Source organism: Pelophylax lessonae, assembly GCF_965119305.1.
Source record: "Pelophylax lessonae genome assembly, chromosome: 13".
Classification (NCBI taxonomy): domain Eukaryota; kingdom Metazoa; phylum Chordata; class Amphibia; order Anura; family Ranidae; genus Pelophylax; species Pelophylax lessonae.
The window spans coordinates 149,650,841-149,669,464 of NC_138780.1; the positions used below are offsets into that span (position 1 = coordinate 149,650,841).

At 45.7% G+C, this 18,624-nt stretch overlaps 1 protein-coding gene across 1 annotated transcript in view; it reads left to right on the forward strand.

Moving 5' to 3' along the window:
* Nucleotides 1-18,624, forward strand: part of SYNE2 (spectrin repeat containing nuclear envelope protein 2) — a 550,589-nt gene that overhangs the window by 147,377 nt on the left and 384,588 nt on the right. The window contains exons 16-18 of the mRNA XM_082274971.1: nucleotides 3,491-3,675; nucleotides 4,965-5,111; nucleotides 15,149-15,280. Of these exons, the coding sequence (XP_082131097.1) occupies nucleotides 3,491-3,675; nucleotides 4,965-5,111; nucleotides 15,149-15,280 (464 nt within the window). The remainder of the gene's footprint in view (nucleotides 1-3,490; nucleotides 3,676-4,964; nucleotides 5,112-15,148; nucleotides 15,281-18,624) is intronic.

The following is an 18,624-nucleotide window of genomic DNA, read 5'->3' on the forward strand; positions in this document are numbered from 1 at the left end:
CAGGCATATAACCGTAATCCATGTTATAAAAAAGAAAAAAAAAAAGTGCATTTCTTGGTTCAGAGTAAGTCTGGACTGCTCCAAATATTTCCCTTAGTAGGATTTACCCTCCTAAGATTAAAGGGATTTTCACTTTAATCTTATGACCCTCAGAGCACTACACATGGATATCTACACCATTCATGTTAATTAGCCTCTTCCTGCTGCTGTGTCACTTCCACATTGTTCATTTATCACCATTGAAGGAGATGAAGGTCAGTGAACAGCTGAATGGTGAACAGCATTTCGGTGCAGCTTTAAACAATTAGATTAAAATTATTGTCATGCATATTTATAAGTTTGACAAGATAAATAACACACACATTTCCGGCATGATCTACAGTACAATAAAAATGATTATTACCCCTTGACTTGAAATTTTCCACATTTTGTCATGTTAAAACCAAAAACATAATTTTTTTATTTTTTATTGGGATTTTATGTGATAGACCAACACATCGCACATAATTGTGAAGTGGAAGGAAAATAATGAATGGTTTTCAAAATGTTTTACAAAAAAATATCTGAGAAGTGTAGCGTGCATTTATCCTCAGCCCCCTTTACTCTGATACCCCTAACTAAAATCTAGTGAAAACAATTGCCTTCAGAAGTCATCTAATTGGTAACAAAATATGCAGCACTTATGCAGCAAAAGCTGGACTCCAGGGGACCCAACAGGAAGTGGGAGGAAATTTCTACAAAGTGAGGGGTATTGCTCTGTCAGACAGTTATCACCAGAATTCCTGCAATGGGGGCACATGGCCCTAAACACGAGTAGAAATGGCAGGTTTTATCACTATGGCTTTAAACACCCATGTGCATAAGGTCTAATACATTATATATATATATATATACCCGAGTTTGATTGCATTTCCTATGTACAGTAACACTTATATGACCCTTATAGAAGGAAAGCGCACAGTGATGATTTCAACAGTGTTCTTTCACTATCCGGTCACAGGTTGATGTAGAAAAATGTATCGTGTTAACTGTAGCTGAGAAAAATCAGATCTGTGCCACACAGGGTTTTGTTGTGGGACAAAGTTGGCATAATATCAGATCTAGATTGACAAATACAAATCCTTTGGTAGAAACCAAATCTCTCTTACATGTACTGTCTATCATCTGTGTATTTATTACCTGTTTGTCTGGAATTCAGCTTAAGGCCCCTTTCACACGGGCGGTTGTTGTGCCATTGGTAAAAGCATGTTTTATTACTTTTAAATTCAAACACTCCTGGCACAAAGATTATTCACATTTGTACATTGCGATTATGTGCGTTTACATCCGGCTGCGTTGAGCTGTGGTAGTAAATTCTTGCCTTTTGTATAGCAACTGTTTACTTATTTTTTCTTTGTACTGCGATTACCTGCGTTTATATACAGATAGCTGCAGTACATCGCTGATGGACGCTGTCAACTCTATTTTTCCTAAATGCACAAAACCGTATGTTGAGAAAACGTTGCTAAACGCAGTGTGTGAATGGTGCCATAGGAATGCATTGTCTGCATTAAGCTTCAGTAAATAAGTTCCTCTTTCTGCAACTAAAAGCTGAAATCGAACCTTTCATGTGAACTAGCCCTTAACCTCGTGCCTCGCAGCCTTGTTTTTTTTTTTTTAAACAGCACTGATAGAAAAGGATTTTAAATATACATATAGCAGTCGAGAGTATGTTTCAACAGTTAAGTGGTTTGTGGGCTTTCAGGTGGAAGTGCTGAAGGTAGCACAACCCAACTTCATCCTCTCCCTCACCTATTCTGTGTTCGGCTGTCCCACCTGGGGGAAATTCAACAGGTGTAACAGAGGGAGATAAATGAACGTCCATTCGCTGATCTTTCAGTGAATGAAAGGGATAGAACTGGGTATTGGGTCACTTCCGAATTTAGCGTGGTCTTACTGTAATGAATGTGGGAAACGACAACATTTATAATGAAGGTATACTGGACAGCCACTGAAATATCTCGTGAAAAATGAACAGACACACCAAGAGCAGTTTTGATAAAAAGCATAAATTAAAACTTTACTGGACGTCAAAATACATAAAGCTTCCTTACACATAAGTTACCATACACAATACACCAAATAACAAGACTTAAACATACACTCCTATTTCCAATAGCCCAAAGAAAGGTCAAATAATACTTAACTCTGGCAACAGCTTGCACTCGAAATTTGGAACAGGACCATGAGGTCTTGGCTGCATGTTTCTACAACTCCAAATAGCGAACCTTCCCAAAAAGGAACCTCCGTTCCCCCATGCTAGAGACTCTCTATTTATAGTCCTGTATACCAGAGACCACCCACAGGATGTTGTCATTCCTTTTGATCACTCACAGGTTGTCTTGTGAGTTTGGTCTTCAACACATGGTTGCACTCCCCCCCCCCCCCCCACAACCACATGGTTAATTGGCTATGTGGCAGCCATCTTAACATACACGACATCAAAGCTCACTAATCCACCTCTGGGGGAAAGATAATACACACGTGTATGGGAACATTTTGTCATGAATCAGTATAAAATATCCACAACTGATACACCTACCCTGGCTGAGTAAAGCAGATAATAGAGCTGTAGCATTTTTAGAAAATATAAAAAGTATGGGGAAAAAGGGGGGGGGAGGTGACACTGAGGGATGGGATATAATATCAATCTTCAAGCCTAAAATGTTTATTTTAACATATATGCAAAAACTTTAAAAAGAAAAGTGGTTAAAGCGGAGTTCCACCCAATTTTACACTTTGCTGATTCCAGCAGTGATCGGTATGCTAAAGAAGAATTGGGCAATTAAAAGATGTCACTTCCGGCTTTGCATTGCATCCTGGGAGATGTGTGTCCTCACTCCCAGGAGGCACTGGGCATGGTCGGGCGCTCCTCTGATTGCCGATCACAATCTACAGCGCATGCGTGAGGTTGCGATCGGCATTCTGGGTAGCCAGAAACCAGGAAGAGGGGACACAGCAGCTTCAGGCGCCCACACCGGAGGTGGCTGCGCTCTGCAATCAATTTTAAAGGTAAGAAATTATCTACAATCAAATACTGTACTGTACTGTAATCTGTGAATAGTGTTAATTTAATTGGCGATATGTTAGGATTAAAGGAGGGATATTTTTATCTTAAAGTATTTTCGGACGGAACTCCGCTTTAAAGGATAATTTCACCTTTTGGATCATGTTACATATTCCACCCATATTTAGGGTGGAACATGTAACATGTTCCAGTAGCTGTAGCCATGGAGGATGATTGGGGGGGGCGGTGGGTTATAAAAACAGTAGAATTCTTTTGACCAGTTAAATATTGCGCCCCTGTCCAGTTTACAGTACCTGGTATGTGTGACATAAATGAATACAAATAACAAAAGTTTATAGGTAGATTGTAGGTCAACAATTTGTACGCTCTGTTGTCTTATTATGCAAAAAAAAATTCTCTTCTAACTTTGTTTTTGATTTTCAGCTGATAATCCAGAGATTGCAAAACAGTACAAAAATATCGAGTCAAAGTACGAAACATTTGTTTCATCAACTCAGGAGGCAAAACCTGTTTTGGAAAAAGTTCGAACTTGCTGGATTCAGTTTGAGAATAATATCAGCCTTATTACAGCATGGCTGGATGAGCAGCACAAGATACACCCTGGTCATGTATGTATGTTTAGTATTTACAGTGTATTATCTATAACAGATTACGTCACAGGCCAACAAATCCATGCATTTCAAGTTTTTGTTTGATGCCTGTTTTGTGCAAATTCTTTTTTTAATTTAATGATAGATTGTGGCACCTCACCCCCTGCTCTTTAACTGAGGATGCTGTCAGTTGAGCTCTGTCGGGCGCCCCTAAAGCCCCGTACACACGCGTCGAAAATTGGCAGGGAATTTTCGGCCAACGTGCGATCTGCCGATTTTCGGCTTGTTAGTATGATGCTTCGGACAAGCGACTCCGACTTTTCGGCCGAAAAAAACCTGGTGTGCAGACTATAAAATTTTTGTTGGCCGTCAACACAACGGCCGATTTTCGTGCAGTCAGTACAGATTTCGACAGGGAAAAATCTGATGAGCAAGTCTGGGCATGCTCAGTGAACAAAGAACACAAAGAAAGCAAACCAACACATGACATCACTTCTGAAGTAGAATTTTGTTGGGTGAGAAAATTCATGTGCAGTCTAGGCACATTCCAACCAACAAAACACAACTCTTGACAAAAGACGGACGATCGGTCGGCCGATAATCGTTGCGTGTGTACGGGGCTTAAGGCCCATATGCACCCGTGTCCAGACTCACCATGCTATGTTGCTGACCTGTTTGGGCCCCATCAAGCATCTGAGCCCCTCTTGCAATCATCTGCGGGAGGTTTGAGACGTGCTCTTTGGGCCTCCTCTATCTCTTTATTGAAAATGTCCAGCCCACATTGGAAAGATGCCGTCTCTTATATTGCCCTATGATAAATTCATGATTGATTATGGCTCCACCCAGTCTCTTGATGAAATGACCTATCACCCAGTTTGCTTTATTGCTAGCACTCTCAATAGCATGCAATGCTGCTCCCTCCATGACTTTTTGCTGACAATTCTTTACCAGAATATCTTGATTGCTGACCACCACACCAAAGAAAATAGTGTACACTATATCTTGTGTTCTGTCATATTGAAATTGTGTGCAACAGTCATTCGATACCTACATCCTTCCTGGCATAACGTACACCAATTACATTATTTGCTGGCCATTCTCCTAGGTCATTCTGCATCTGGATTCATAGCATGAATAATGGTTTCAGAGTTTGTTTTTTTGTTGGTGACATAGTTTAACAGTGATGTAAGGCACAGATAGCGAATCAGAAATACAACACAATGACAGCTATATCTGTTGTTTAAACATTGCTGCATCCTGGTTGCTGCTTTTCTAGACGTGAGTAATATTTTGTTAAACAAATCCAGGTTCCCATGGAGATTCTGTCCAAATGGAAATCTGTGCACAAGTCCTTAAACAGAGATGGCAATTTCCTGATTGAGAAGACCAATGAGAAAGCAGCTTCCAAGTTGTCCCACAGGCTGAAGTCTTTCAACAACCGATGGACCAAATATGTATGTAGAAAAACCTGGAGTATTTTACATTAATTTAAGTATTGTTACTGTATAATTGTCACCATTCACAAAGCTGTAACTCCTAGATGGGAATATAAATGTATATATATTTTAAATTCTTTTTATTTAAATTTACATAATAAGCTACAACCATTAAAGCAGAGTCCACAGTCAGCACTACAATACACCACCACCAATGAACAATGCAGCTCCAGTTTCTTGTAAAGAGGTAAAAAAAGAAAATAAAACACACATTTACAGAGTCAAATCACATCACCCCAGGGATAGCAACAGTTATTAGGCCCGGTGCTAACCAAGACCTGCATATAATTTAGCATTTTGCCGACAGTATAAACCTTTAACCAATAAGCAGTCCGAAGCAGTAGAACTATCGTTCATCCAACCACCCCACACCTTTTCAAATTTAGTTGGTACCCCTCTCCTAAGATACTTAGCTTTGTACAGCGGTAAGGTATTATTTACCAATGCCTTCCGAGCCATAATGTTAGGGGCCACCGGTTTCTTCCATGACATATTCATTATTTTACATACATAATACAGGAGCAGGGTATGTGGCGTACGGATCACCTTTTTGGGTGCCAACGGGTCTACCAGTCCCAACAAACAAACTGCTATATATGGGCTGACGTTAATCATTGTGACTGACTTGACACCATCCATAACCCCCCCTCAAAACTGCTGGATAGGTGTGCAATGCCAGAAGATGTGCAGAAAATCTGCCCCAGGTACAACACAGCTCCAACTGTTTAAAGGGATGCCCTGGAAAGATTCTCGTAAGCTAGGCTGGAGTGTAATAATATATTCTATGGAGAAACTTTTAATTGCATCAGGTGATCCCGTGCCGACACCAGTCTGGAAAATGTAGAGTTCCACACCTGCCCAGTCATCACTATCAAGCTGTGGGAAGTCTGACAACCAGGCAGCGCGACAGGAGGCCAGAACCTTGGTAGGATCTATAAAAAGTTGTTTATAAACAACAGACAGGGCTTTAGAGAGGTCTTGGTCTCTAAGCAAGGATTCCAGATCACCGAACTGCACATCTGTGTTAAGGAACCCAAATTGGGCAGAAAAAGCATGCCTAAACTGGAGGTAGCGAAATAAGTGCGAGTTAGCGAGCTGGTACCTGCGTTTAAGCTCCTCAAATGTCAACAGCACCCCATTACAGACTACTGAGCCCACTGTTTTTATCCCATATTTTGTCCAAATAATGGGGTCAGGATAGGAGAAAAACTGAGACAGGGATTAGGCCACAATTTGTATAGATAGACACCACACTGTCTTGGAGTTTAGCTTTCCTGTTCAATTCCTAGGCCTTAATGACAGATCGCATTGACCACTCGACGGATTAAGGGGCCCCTGTCTCACAGAACACTAAATGGGACAATGCCTCGTAGGATCCTACAACTGTGGCCCCAAGTGATACTGCTGCATCATCAGGCTGTGTCAACCACCTGTGCACAAAGACCGATTGTCCCGCTTAAAAGTATCTAGTAAAATTGGGTACTGCCAACCCCCCTTCTTTACAGGGCTGCTGCAGCACTTGTAATCATAGACGGAAAGTATGTGAATATCTTTGAAGTGTAAGTTCACCTTTTCACAAAAAAATTGAAAGGTGAACTAACACCATAGCCCCTCCCTGCCTTCCTTGTCCCCGCTGAACTTTTCTTTAAGGGCGATTAGCTGTCACTGCCCACACAGCCGGTGCAGTTATCCAGGGGGTTTGAAAGCCCCACTCTTCTTCCCCTTGTTTAATTAGGGCTTCCGGGACAGATCAGAGCAATTATTTTTGGTTATGTGCTGGCACATGACCATTTTGACTAATCGGAATCGCTGTGTAAGGTGTTCGTACACCTTTTCATTTTTTTGAGAAAAGGTGAACTTACATTTTATGCTTGTGACTATAATTTTCCACTCCATTATTAGGAGGACAGAGAGGGCAATATGTCACAAAGACTGTAAGCGCCGAACTGTATGTTTACTGGGCGCTTGGGTTCGGCACATAACGGATCTGGTGGACAGATTATTGGGTGGGGCTGGGGAAGACCCTGCTGTCATGGTACACGTGGGTACCAATGTCCAAGTTAGAGGAAGATGGAGAGTCCTAAAAAATGTTTTTAGGGACTTAGGAGATAAATTGAGGAGTAGTACCTCCAAAGTAGTATTCTCAGAAATACTACCTGTACCTCGAGCCACGCCAGAGAAGCAGTGGGAGATTAGGGAAGTGGCTGAGGAGCTAGTGTAGAAAGGAGAGATCTGGGATCCTGGAGAACTTAGCCAACTTGTCAGTTGGCTACCAGCTCTTTAGTAGGGATGATCTGCACCTAAATAGGGAGGGTGCAGCCCTACTGGGGGTTAAGATGGCCCAAAAAGTTAGAGAGGCTTTTAAACTAGGTGAGGGGGGGAGGGTCCAGATGTAAAGCTAGCCAGCGGGGCAGCAAGGTTCAGCGAGCATTATTGGGGGCATTAGCGGTAGGGGGACCAGAGATCCAAAACCCAAGGTAGGTAAGTTAAAAAATCGAAAGTGCAGCCTCATAACATCTTATGTAATACGTTTAAAAGAGCTAAAATAAACCCTGGCTGGCTAAACTCCAATTTAAAAATGCATATAAACACAAAAGAAAAGGCTTTCAAAAAATACAAGGCTGAGGGGTCATTGGCAGCATTCCAACATTACAAAGAATGCAATAAGAAATGTAAGGCGGCTAAGATAGAACACGAAAGGCACATAGCGGAAGAGAATAAAAAAAACCCCAAGACATTCTTTAAGTATATAGTGTCTTATAAAGTGTCTTATAAACGCAGAGAGCTGGCTTGGGAGCAAACACGCACGAGTGCCCCCACAGCATGCAGCTTGCTACGGGGCATGCTGCAAAAGAGAGGGTCTCGGAGCACTTGCGGGGGACCCAAGAAGAGGAAGATCGGGGCTGCTCTGTGCAAAACCACTGAACAGAGCAGGTAAGTATGACATGTTTATTTTTTTTTAAACAAAAAAGGTTAAATTACAATCATTTTAAAACAAAAGGTGGTTCATGTCTTCCAGTTTATTTTCTTTATAAAGCAGCCACAGTAGAAAAGTCCACTGCCAGCAACTGAAAAGTAGGGCTTATGCTGTATGTGAAGAAGTGGTCTATCTGCAGAGGTCCAACATTCCCTCCTTTTGAGTTAAACCCACAGCTTTGCAGTCAGTAGAGCTCATGCTTCCTACTGATTGGAGAGCTCTGGTTTTTACACAGGAGGGGTTGTGCTGGAACTTTTAAAGAATCCACTGCTTCCCCACAGAGATCATGAAGGCTGTCAGGACCATTGTCTCTGCTTGTAAAATGTGGTAAAGGGTAGACTTGCTTCTAGATGTGCTGCATGCCCTTTCATTAGTGGTTTTACGCATGTAATCTTGGTAGAGCCACGTTTGAGAACTTCCAGTAATATGTTTGTCACTCCATCACACCTGTCCTCAGATACCATTAAAAACATTATTATTCTTTCTAATATTGGGGTAGAGTGGTAATAGTGGTATAGCATAAACATCAAAGGATAATCTCTTTTTCTCTTACGTCCTCCGACAGTCGCCGCCTCTTCATATTCGTCACATATGGGGTATTAGACTTTGCTCCGAAGGAGTAGCTAGGCAACAGAATATGTTAACAATAAAGCTTTAACATATCCCACCCTCAAGGGGTGGTCCCCTCAGTCAATACCCTCCTACTTCCTGCAACCATATCTCAGTTTTAATGTCTAGCTTGTCAGGAGTGGCTGGCTCTCTCTGTGCTGGGACTTTTTGTCCCAGACTCTTTCTTCTTTTTGATATTTTGTTTGAGTTTTCTCTCTGCCTTTACTTAGCTGTTATTTTTGTCAGCATTAGTTAGTTCTTCGGACGAAGAGGATCATGCGGACTGGGTCTCGGGCTGATCCCCCTGGTCGCAGGTCGTGGGTCAGTGGCTTCCCAGTCTGCCATCGAGCGTTCAGCCAGGTATCGCTCCTGGCACAGTGAACGACCCATCCCTGTTCGGTGCAGGGATGATTGGTGAGGTGGCTACCTCACCGGACGCTGTGCGGTTTCTGAACCGCCATTGTGTGCGTCTTGAATTGCGACTCTCCCTGCCTCATGTGCAGCGGCTTGTTCGCCTGTGCGGGTTCCCCACGCCATGTGAGGTAAGTGTATCTATGTGGGGACCTGTCTGTCTGGGGGGGGTCTCAGTCTGGGACTGTGTAACCTGCCTTTAATCACACTGCTTGTCTCCCTATCTCTCGGCTGCATGCTGTGGGCTGCAAGGGGGGGGGGGAGCTGTATGACACTGAGTATGTCAGGCTGGGCAGTGTGAGGAGCTGTGTGCTGTGGGGCATGTTTTTAATGGCATGTTGGGGCATATACAGCGATCGCTGCGGCGATCTAACATGTATCCATATAATGGGTTAATATTGTGTGTGATTTTATGCACTGTGGAGCGGCGATTTCGGCGCCAAACGACGCCATTTTACCGGCGCCCGCTCCGGCCGCATGGTTTACATGCACGGCGGCCATTTTCTTGTAGCCTCCATAGGCTTACATAGAGCGCCCTGGCAGCATCACTTCCTCTCTCCTGGAAGCACCGATCGAGGCAGCAGCAGCAGCGGAGTCTCCTCAGGTTTTATCCTTCTATTCCTGTGTTCCATTGCCTGTATTCAGTCTGTATATTCCCTGTGGGGGTCTCATTGTGCCTGAGTGTGGTGCGGTGGGCTGCGCTTGCCGCGCTTGCTGTAAGGGGGCAGTTAACCCTTGGTTGTCTGGCATACAGGGGCAATGGATTCTCAGGAGGGCAAGTTTCCCACAGTATTGGTGGAAAGCCAGGGGACCGCTGTTTCCCCCCCAGGGGGGGATTTAGCCACTATTGTGGCTGGCCTTGCTGCACAGGTGCAAATGCTGGTGGCTGCTCAATCTACTAAACGGCCCAGAGTTGCTCTGTCCTCTGATTCTGAGGGTGAAGGTGATGGGGCTGTTCTGGCGGGGACCTCCCTATCGGGGTCCCGCTCCTCTCTTGATCTAGTGGGGTCTGAGGTAGAGGCTGAAGTTGAGGGGGTTGATAATTCTCCCCCTGGCTCGCCTGAAGAGCTTGCAATCATGGATGAGTTGATTGCTTCCATTAAGCAGACGCTACGTTTGCAGGACGAGGTGTGTCCCCCAGCTGCCTTGGCGGCTTATGGGACGCAGAGAAAACGCAGGACGCCGCAGGTTTTTCCCTGCAATGCTGATTTTCAGCGCGCTGTTAAGGACCAATGGCGCGATTTGCGCAAGCCTTTTGCGGTGCCAAGTAAATTTAAGCTGCGTTATCCTTTCTCGCCTGCCACTGATGAACGGTGGTGTGTGCCTCCGCCGGTGGATCATGCTATTGCGGTTTTGAACAAAGCCACTGCGATCCCTGCAGAGGGATCCCCTGTTTTCCGTGATGCCACGGATAGGAGACTGGAGTCTCTTGCCCGTCATACTTATTCTGTTACGGGTTCTATGCTTCTCTCATGGCGGCCCAGGCGATCGCAAGTTGGACGCAGATGCTTAGGCGCGTCCTAGTGGCCGATTCGGCCTCGGCGGCGACCCTGGATATGGTGGATCAGATCCACCAGGGTGTCATGTATCTGTGTGATGCGGACCTGGACCTGATTCCGTTGGCCGCGCGTGTGCACAGCGTGGCGGTGTTGTCTCGCCGCCTGGTTTGGTTGAAATGTTGGTCGGTGGACCAATCTTCACGTAAAACCTTAGCCAATCTGCCTTATGATGGGTCTCGCCTTTTTGGGGAGTCCCTGGATGTGTTGATTAAGGGGATTACCGGGGGTAAGAGCACTCTCTTGCCCCATTTCCCCAGGGCTAAGGGGGCTTCTGGGAAGAAGCATGCTCAGTTTCGGCCCCCTCAGGGGTCCTTTCGTGCCTTTCGGCCGCACTACAAGGGCAAACCGTTCAAGGGCCAAGGCTCTCAGAAGAAGCCCTGGTCTGGGAAACAGAAGTCCGGTCAATCCGGACCTGCGGCCCATAACAGTTCGGCCTGAAGGGGCGCCCTCACCCAGTTTTGGGGTGGGGGGACGCTTGCTCGGTTTTCTTCAGCCCTGGTTGGCCCGTGTGAGGGACAGATGGGTTCTGGAAATCGTTCGATCTGGTTACAAGATCGAGTTTCTCTCTCGGCCGGAGAGCAGATTTTTTCCCTCAAATCTTCAACTGTCTCCAGAGCGCCTGCGGGATCTGCACCTGGCGGTGCGGGACCTGAGGGCTCAGGGAGTGGTGGTTCCGGTGCCTCATCGGGACAGATTTCGGGGGTTTTATTCCAATCTGTTCACCGTGCCCAGAAAGGAGGGCAAGGTTCGTCCGATTCTGGACTTGAAAGCTCTGAACCGCTCTGTGCGAGTTCGCAAGTTCCGCATGGAATCCCTGCGCTCGGTGGTGGCTGCCCTGGTTCCGGGGGAATTCATGGCCTCCATCGATTTGAAGGATGCGTACCTTCACATCCCCATATTCGAGGGTCATCAGAAGTACCTTCGATTTGCCATTGTGGAGGATCACTACCAGTTTGTGGCGTTGCCCTTTGGGCTCGCCTCGGCTCCGCGGGTCTTCACCAAGGTGCTTGCACCGGTTCTGGCATTATTGAGAGCCCAGGGCATTTCTGTCCTGGGGTATCTGGACGACATTCTGGTTCGGTCTGCGACCAGACAGGGTCTGGAGAAGGACCTGTCTGTCACAATGCAAACTCTGCAGGAGTTCGGTTGGACGATAAATGTTCCAAAGTCGACACTGAGTCCGTCGGTTCGTCTCCCCTATCTGGGAATGATACTGGACTCGGTGCAGGCGAAGGTCTTCCTGCCGGAAGACAAACTCAGGACTCTTCAGGAGGAAGTCAGGTCCCTCAGGGACGTTCCACACTCGTCTCTGCGGACGGGTATGAGTTGTCTGGGATTGATGGTCTCGGCCTTCGAGGCGATTCCTTTCGCGCAGTTTCACACGCGGGGTCTCCAAGCGGAGATCCTGTCCAGGTGGGACGGGCGACCTCAATCTCTGGATCTTCAGATCTCGTTGAGTCATCGCACCAGGGAAAACCTTCTGTGGTGGCTCCAGTCCCCGTTGGTGTCCGGGGGCAAGTCTTTTCGTCCGATCTCGTGGACGATAATCACCACGGATGCCAGCCTGTCGGGCTGGGGTGGTGTTCTGGGCGTTCTGTCCGCCCAGGGGACCTGGTCGGAGGGGGAGTCTTCCCTTCCGATCAACATTCTGGAATTGCGTGCGATAAGGCTCTGTCTTCATCGCTGGACGGACCGGCTGCAGGGCTGCCCGGTTCGGGTGCAGACGGACAATGCCACGGCGGTGGCCTACATCAACCACCAAGGGGGCACCAGGAGTGCCCGAGCGGCTCGAGAAGTGGCCGACATTCTGTCTTGGGCCGAGACTCATGTCCCGGCGATAACGGCGGTTCACATTCCGGGAGTGGAGAACTGGCAGGCGGACTATCTGAGTCGCCAGACCCTGGATCAGGGGGAATGGTCTCTCCACCCGGCTGTCTTCCAGATGTTGTGCGCGAAGTGGGGTCTTCCAGATGTGGACCTGTTCGCGTCTCGCCTCAACTACAAGGTGAAGAGGTTCGTGGCAAGGACGCGCGACCCTCGGGCAGACGCGTCGGACGCGTTAGTGGCCCCGTGGCATCAGTACAGGCTGATGTACGCGTTTCCACCGATTCAGTTGCTGTCCAGGTTCCTTCGCAGGTTGCACTCGGAACGCAGCACGGTGATTCTTGTGGCACCGGACTGGCCTCGCCGGTCCTGGTACGCAGACCTCGTGAATCTGGCGGTCGACGCTCCTTGGCGTCTGCCTCTTCGAGACGATCTACTGTCTCAAGGACCGATTTACCATCCTGCTTTACAGTCGCTGGCTTTGACGGCCTGGCTGTTGAGACCGAGGTCCTGAAGGAGAAGGGTCTCTCTCCAGAGGTCGTTCATACTTTGATCAACGCGAGGAAGTCTTCCTCGGGGAAGGTTTATTACCGTACTTGGAAGGCCTATTTTGCCTGGTGTGAGTCCAGGGGGTTTTCACCCCGCACGTACTCGGTTTCCCGTGTGCTGTCTTTCCTTCAGACGGGTGTCGATCAGCGTTTGGCGCTGGCTACGATTAAGGGTCAGGTGTCGGCGCTGGCCGTTCTGTTTCAACGTCCCGTGGCTTCCAACTCCTTGGTTGGCACTTTTATTCAGGGTGTGCGGCATCTGGTTCCTCCTAGGAGGGATCCTTTGCCCCCTTGGGACTTGAATCTAGTTCTGTCTGTGTTACAACGTGCTCCTTTTGAACAGATCAGGGAGATCTCGTTGTCTATGTTGTCCAAAAAGGTCGCCTTTTTGGTGGCGATCACTTCGGCTCGCAGAGTGTCGGAACTGGCGGCTTTGTCCTGCAAGTCTCCGTACCTGGTTGTTCATTTGGATAAGGTGGTCTTGCGACCTAATCCTTCTTTTCTACCGAAACGAGTTTCGGAATTCCATCTTAACGAGGATATTGTTTTGCCTTCGTTGTGCACGTAGCCTAAACATCCAAAGGAGGTGAGATTGCACTCTCTGGATGTTGTTCGGGCGATAAGGGTTTACCTTAATTCGACTGAGTCTTTTCGTAAGACTGACTCCTTGTTTGTTCTTCCAGAGGGTCCTCGGAAGGGCATGGCGGCTTCCGCCTCTACCATTGCCAAATGGATCAGGCAGACCATTGAACAGGCCTATGCCTTGCAGGGGAAGGTTCCCCCTGTGCCTGTGAAGGCGCACTCTACTAGATCACTGAGTACGTCTTGGGCCTGCCGTCATGGGGCTTCTGTAGCCCAGGTGTGTAAGGCGGCGACTTGGTCGACCGTACACACTTTCACAAAATTCTACAAAGTAGATGTTCAGGCATCGGCGGATGCTTCCTTTGGCCGCAAGGTTCTTAGTGCGGCTGTTCCATAGGGTCCCTTATTGGGGACTCCTGGCTGTTGGGATAGCTTTTTTGTATCCCCTGGTTTTTTTGTCTTTTCCTGGGTTGTTGCTCCTGTTGAGCACTTATTTTTGCTGTTGCCCAGCTGGTTTCTTTCCTTTGGTAAGGTTCCTTTCTTTGATGTGGAGACTGCGTTGCCTTTCGGCGCGGATGCGTTTCCCACCCCTCATGTTTGCACTGCTTTGGGACGTCCCCATATGTGACGAATATGAAGAGGCGGCGACTGTCGGAGGACGTAAGAGAAAACGGAATTTTTGTAAAATCTTACCTGTAAAATTCCTTTCTCTGAGTCCTCCGACAGTCGCCGCCCCCGCCCCTCTTTTGGGGTTTGAATGTATACTCTACTGCTATTCCACTAAAACTGAGATATGGTTGCAGGAAGTAGGAGGGTATTGACTGAGGGGACCACCCCTTGAGGGTGGGATATGTTAAAGCTTTATTGTTAACATATTCTGTTGCCTAGCTACTCCTTCGGAGCAAAGTCTAATACCCCATATGTGACGAATATGAAGAGGCGGCGACTGTCGGAGGACTCAGAGAAAGGAATTTTACAGGTAAGATTTTACAAAAATTCCGTTTTTCTGGGTTAATTTTTGTTTGCTGATAGCAGTCCCAGGGACATTGTCCTCTATCACCAAGTTGCCCTCTAGTCTTCAGGCTAAAAAGGATAAAGCAATGAGGAATGCACATACATATGTACAGTTCTAATTCTAGTACAGCATTACAGTCAGCGTTCTCAAAAGGCTTTAGAATGGGTTTTCCAAGAACCATTCAGGAAACTCTTGTCCACAATTCTCCGATTTAACAAATGATAGGTCTTTACTCTGGACTGTCATTTCTAATACATTTTAAATTGCACTTCGAAATTACTCACTTCAATTAGCCCTTTGTCTTTTTTAATTTCCTGTGCAATGCAACATATTTCTAGTTGAGAAAATACTTGGTGATCATGATTTTAATTCTGTTGTCTTATTAGAGAAGTATGATTTGCTTCTTGATTTTAGTCGGATGTTTGTCGCTCTCCTCTAGTGTACATTTTTATTTTTTCATGTCATTTTAGTTGAAGCTGTATGAGGAAGAGATAAAAGTTGGAACTCAAGATGACCTGTCTGACAGCGCACATGCAGGAGGTTTTGCCAAACAAACAGAGGTCTCAGCTCGAACTCTGAGAACGTATATTCAGACATTGCAGGTCAGATATTTTCCTTCTATTTTAGTTACAAGTTACTCTCTGGTCTATTATACACAACACCTTTAGTTCACCAGTGGTAAAATCTCCCTTAGGGTATTCCAGTCCCTTCTAAGGCTCCATTCACACCTGAGCGTATCGTTTCAGGCTTTTCTGGGGCATTTTTCAGGCATTCTTTTGCAGGTGTTTGGAGGCAGACAATGACATCTGACCAAAAACCTTTGTAATCTGCCAAATAAGAAACTCATGTACTTTTTTGAGCTTCGGGCGTTTTGCTTCAGGTGACAAAATGCTCAGATGTGAGCAGGCACCATTGAAATTAATGGGTTTTTGCTTGTTGGGCATTTTTGGAACTTCAGAGATGAGCATTTTAAGAGCTGAAAAACGCTCAGGTGTGAACAGGCCCTGAAAGGTTTGCATACTGTAAATATGAAGGTTTTTAGCTTAGATGGTTACATGAATGCCAGGAGGTGAAGTAATATACAGTATCGAGTTTGTTGGTATTACAAAAACTGCTAATCTTCCTTCAGTTAACTGGAAACAAAAATGTATTAAAGTGTTTGTACAGCCAAAACTTTTCTTTTTAGTTTGCCCAGGGTATAATTAAAACCCATGCCAGCTTATTTTATGCAAAAGGAAAATGAATGGGTGCTCCGGCTGGGGGATGGGTCCTTTTGTTCCAGACACTTGATAGGTGAGATGTTAACCAGACTGATGGTGAATGTTCCAAAAGCACAGTGTTAGTGCTATCATTGAGGGCAGCTCTTACAGGGCAGAAGCGAGATCCCACATGTAAGCAGAGTAAAGAGAATGTGCCACTCTGTGAAGCAGTAATAACAAATTTATTAAGCTCATATCAAGACTTGCATAAAAGCAAAAAGTGGAGCGTCTTCACCTAGCGTCCTTCCTAATTCACTGTGTTACCAGTTGTGGAAGCTGCCAGCAGGCTAAACCAATCCGGGGGCTGCATCAGAGTGTGGCTGCAGCGAACCGCATACCTCACAGAAAGACCGTGCGGATGTAGACGAGGAATGGGCGGTGGAATGGGTGCTCACGTTTGTTACTGCTTCACTGAGTGGCGCCTTCTCTTTACTCGTTATTTTTTGCAGTCTGTGCACCATTGAGGAAATGTTCTCTTCACTTCCTATTCTAGAGACACAGCAGGAAGTTACCCTTCATTTGTTCTGGGGACAACTCTAAATTTTTGGTTTTCCCCTCACTTAGTGTTTTCATAGGTAATGGTCACTAGTACAAAGGGACGAATCTCCCCAAAGAGAATAAAAACCTGACCGATGGTCTAACCCAGGGGTCTTCAAACTATGGCCCTCCAGTTGTTCAGGAACTACAATTCCCATCATGCTTTGTCATGTCTGTGAATGTCAGAGCTTTACAATGGCATGTGTAGTTCCGCAACAGCTAGAGGACCATAGTTTGAGGTTCCCTGGTCTAACCCTTCTCCTAGAGATCCTTTAATCATATTGTAAGTGTATGCATCAGTATGATATAAAATGTATATCATGCTTCAGTCCACTTTAGCTACTTTGTGGCATTCACAAGATTGCAGGAAAATTATAAATATATTTTGCTTCACAATGGAATATCAGTCAGATTTTTATAAGTAAATGTTAAATAAAATATTTTATATGTTAAATACCAAACAGACATTACAAACATAGTTGAAACCACATATCCAGCAATCTGAATGTCTCATTTTGTTCTAACAATAAATATCTAAGCTTCCAGCGTATTAAACCCAAAACCAAAAATGTAATATATGGCAGCTTACCAATCATTACATGTGGTGGCTGCATTTGTTTTCTTTTCTTAGGCTTTCTTTCCCCTCTGTTTTCATCATGTGATCTGGTCAGTAACACACCTCTTCTATTAGTGAGACACTGGTGATCTGGTCAGTAACACACCTCTTCTATTAGTGAGACACTAATGCTGGAGAGCTTGTGCTTTTGAAAAAAAAAACAGACTTGCTTGCTGGATCGCCAGATGAAAATAAAATAAAGCCTAAAAAAAGAAAAGGAATGCAGCCATCACATCTAAGAATTAGTAAGCTGCAATATAAAGTTTGCTTTTGGGTTTAATACTGCTTTTAGTCTGGTGAACCTTAAGTAGTGAAACTACACCAATAGCTGCCTCTCGATCTTCGGGGGACTTCATTATAATATATAACATCTCTAAGCTTTCTAGCAAATGCATTTACGGTTCTTGCTGTGAATCTGATGTTGAGTATATAATCTGTGTGATGATATCCAGCAAGAGTGTCCCAAGCCTCCATATGATTCCCTGTTGGAGAGTTGTCACCAGATCATTTGTCCTCACTGGATTTAGGATTTTCCTTTTAATCTGTCACAGTAACAATGGTTACCAGAACAAAGCAATGGATAAATATTCCCAGTGGAGACACAGGCAATAAAAAAAACTTAGTAGAGGGTCTAGCCCAGCCATTCTCGAGCATGGTTCTGTGGAACTCAGGGGTCTCCCTAGAAGTTGCTTAAGGGTTCCTTGAGCTGTCGCTGATTGACCTCCAATTTGATGATGCCTGCAATATTCCAGGACCAAAGCCACTTGGCAGAGCCAGTGACAAGACCCCCAGTTAGAGATTGTAACCCTAAAAAAAAAAAAAAAAAAAAAAAAAAAAGAGATTGTGTTCTTTTAAAACCTGTTAAACTGCGTCTTGCTTGTGCATTGTCATTTTTCCCTTTGTATGCTCTAAAAAACCTAGTTGATCCTATCTGTTCCTGTGTCCCCCTGTGTGTGCTGACCACAGTAATCATGGCTGCTGAGCCATGATACTGTAGTCAGGTTACGTGCGTCCATCATCCCACGGTCTCTCCCCCTCACTCCCTGTCTGTCAGCTCCTTGCTGTGAGCCTCCCCTCCTGCCGCTATTCCGCGTGACAGTAAAGTTAAGCCTGGTACCCACTATGAGTTTTTGTCAGCTCTGGTCGGAGCCGCTGTACTAAGATCAGATCAATCTCCCCACTGAGCTGTTGGGTTCTGACAGAGGGATGGCCCTCCCCTGCCAGAACACTCGGATCAGTGCTTTCTGCCATTGGCTGAGAGCGCTGATTGGGAGTCCCTCGGCTGCTGGTTTGCCAGCATGCTCATCTGACAGAAGCCGGCCAAAGCTGCTGGCTCCTCTCGGACTGACTGCCATATACACGGGGGGGGGGGGGGGGGTGTCAGACAGTTTTTATTGAACCAGCCGATGTCGTCTGACATTCAGCCCATGTGTATGGCTCTTTACTGTTCTCTATTAATAGCAGCCCCTCTGTTATAACAAGATATACAAAATCAGTGTTTGTGTTTTTTTTTTTTTTTTAATCTGATCCTAAA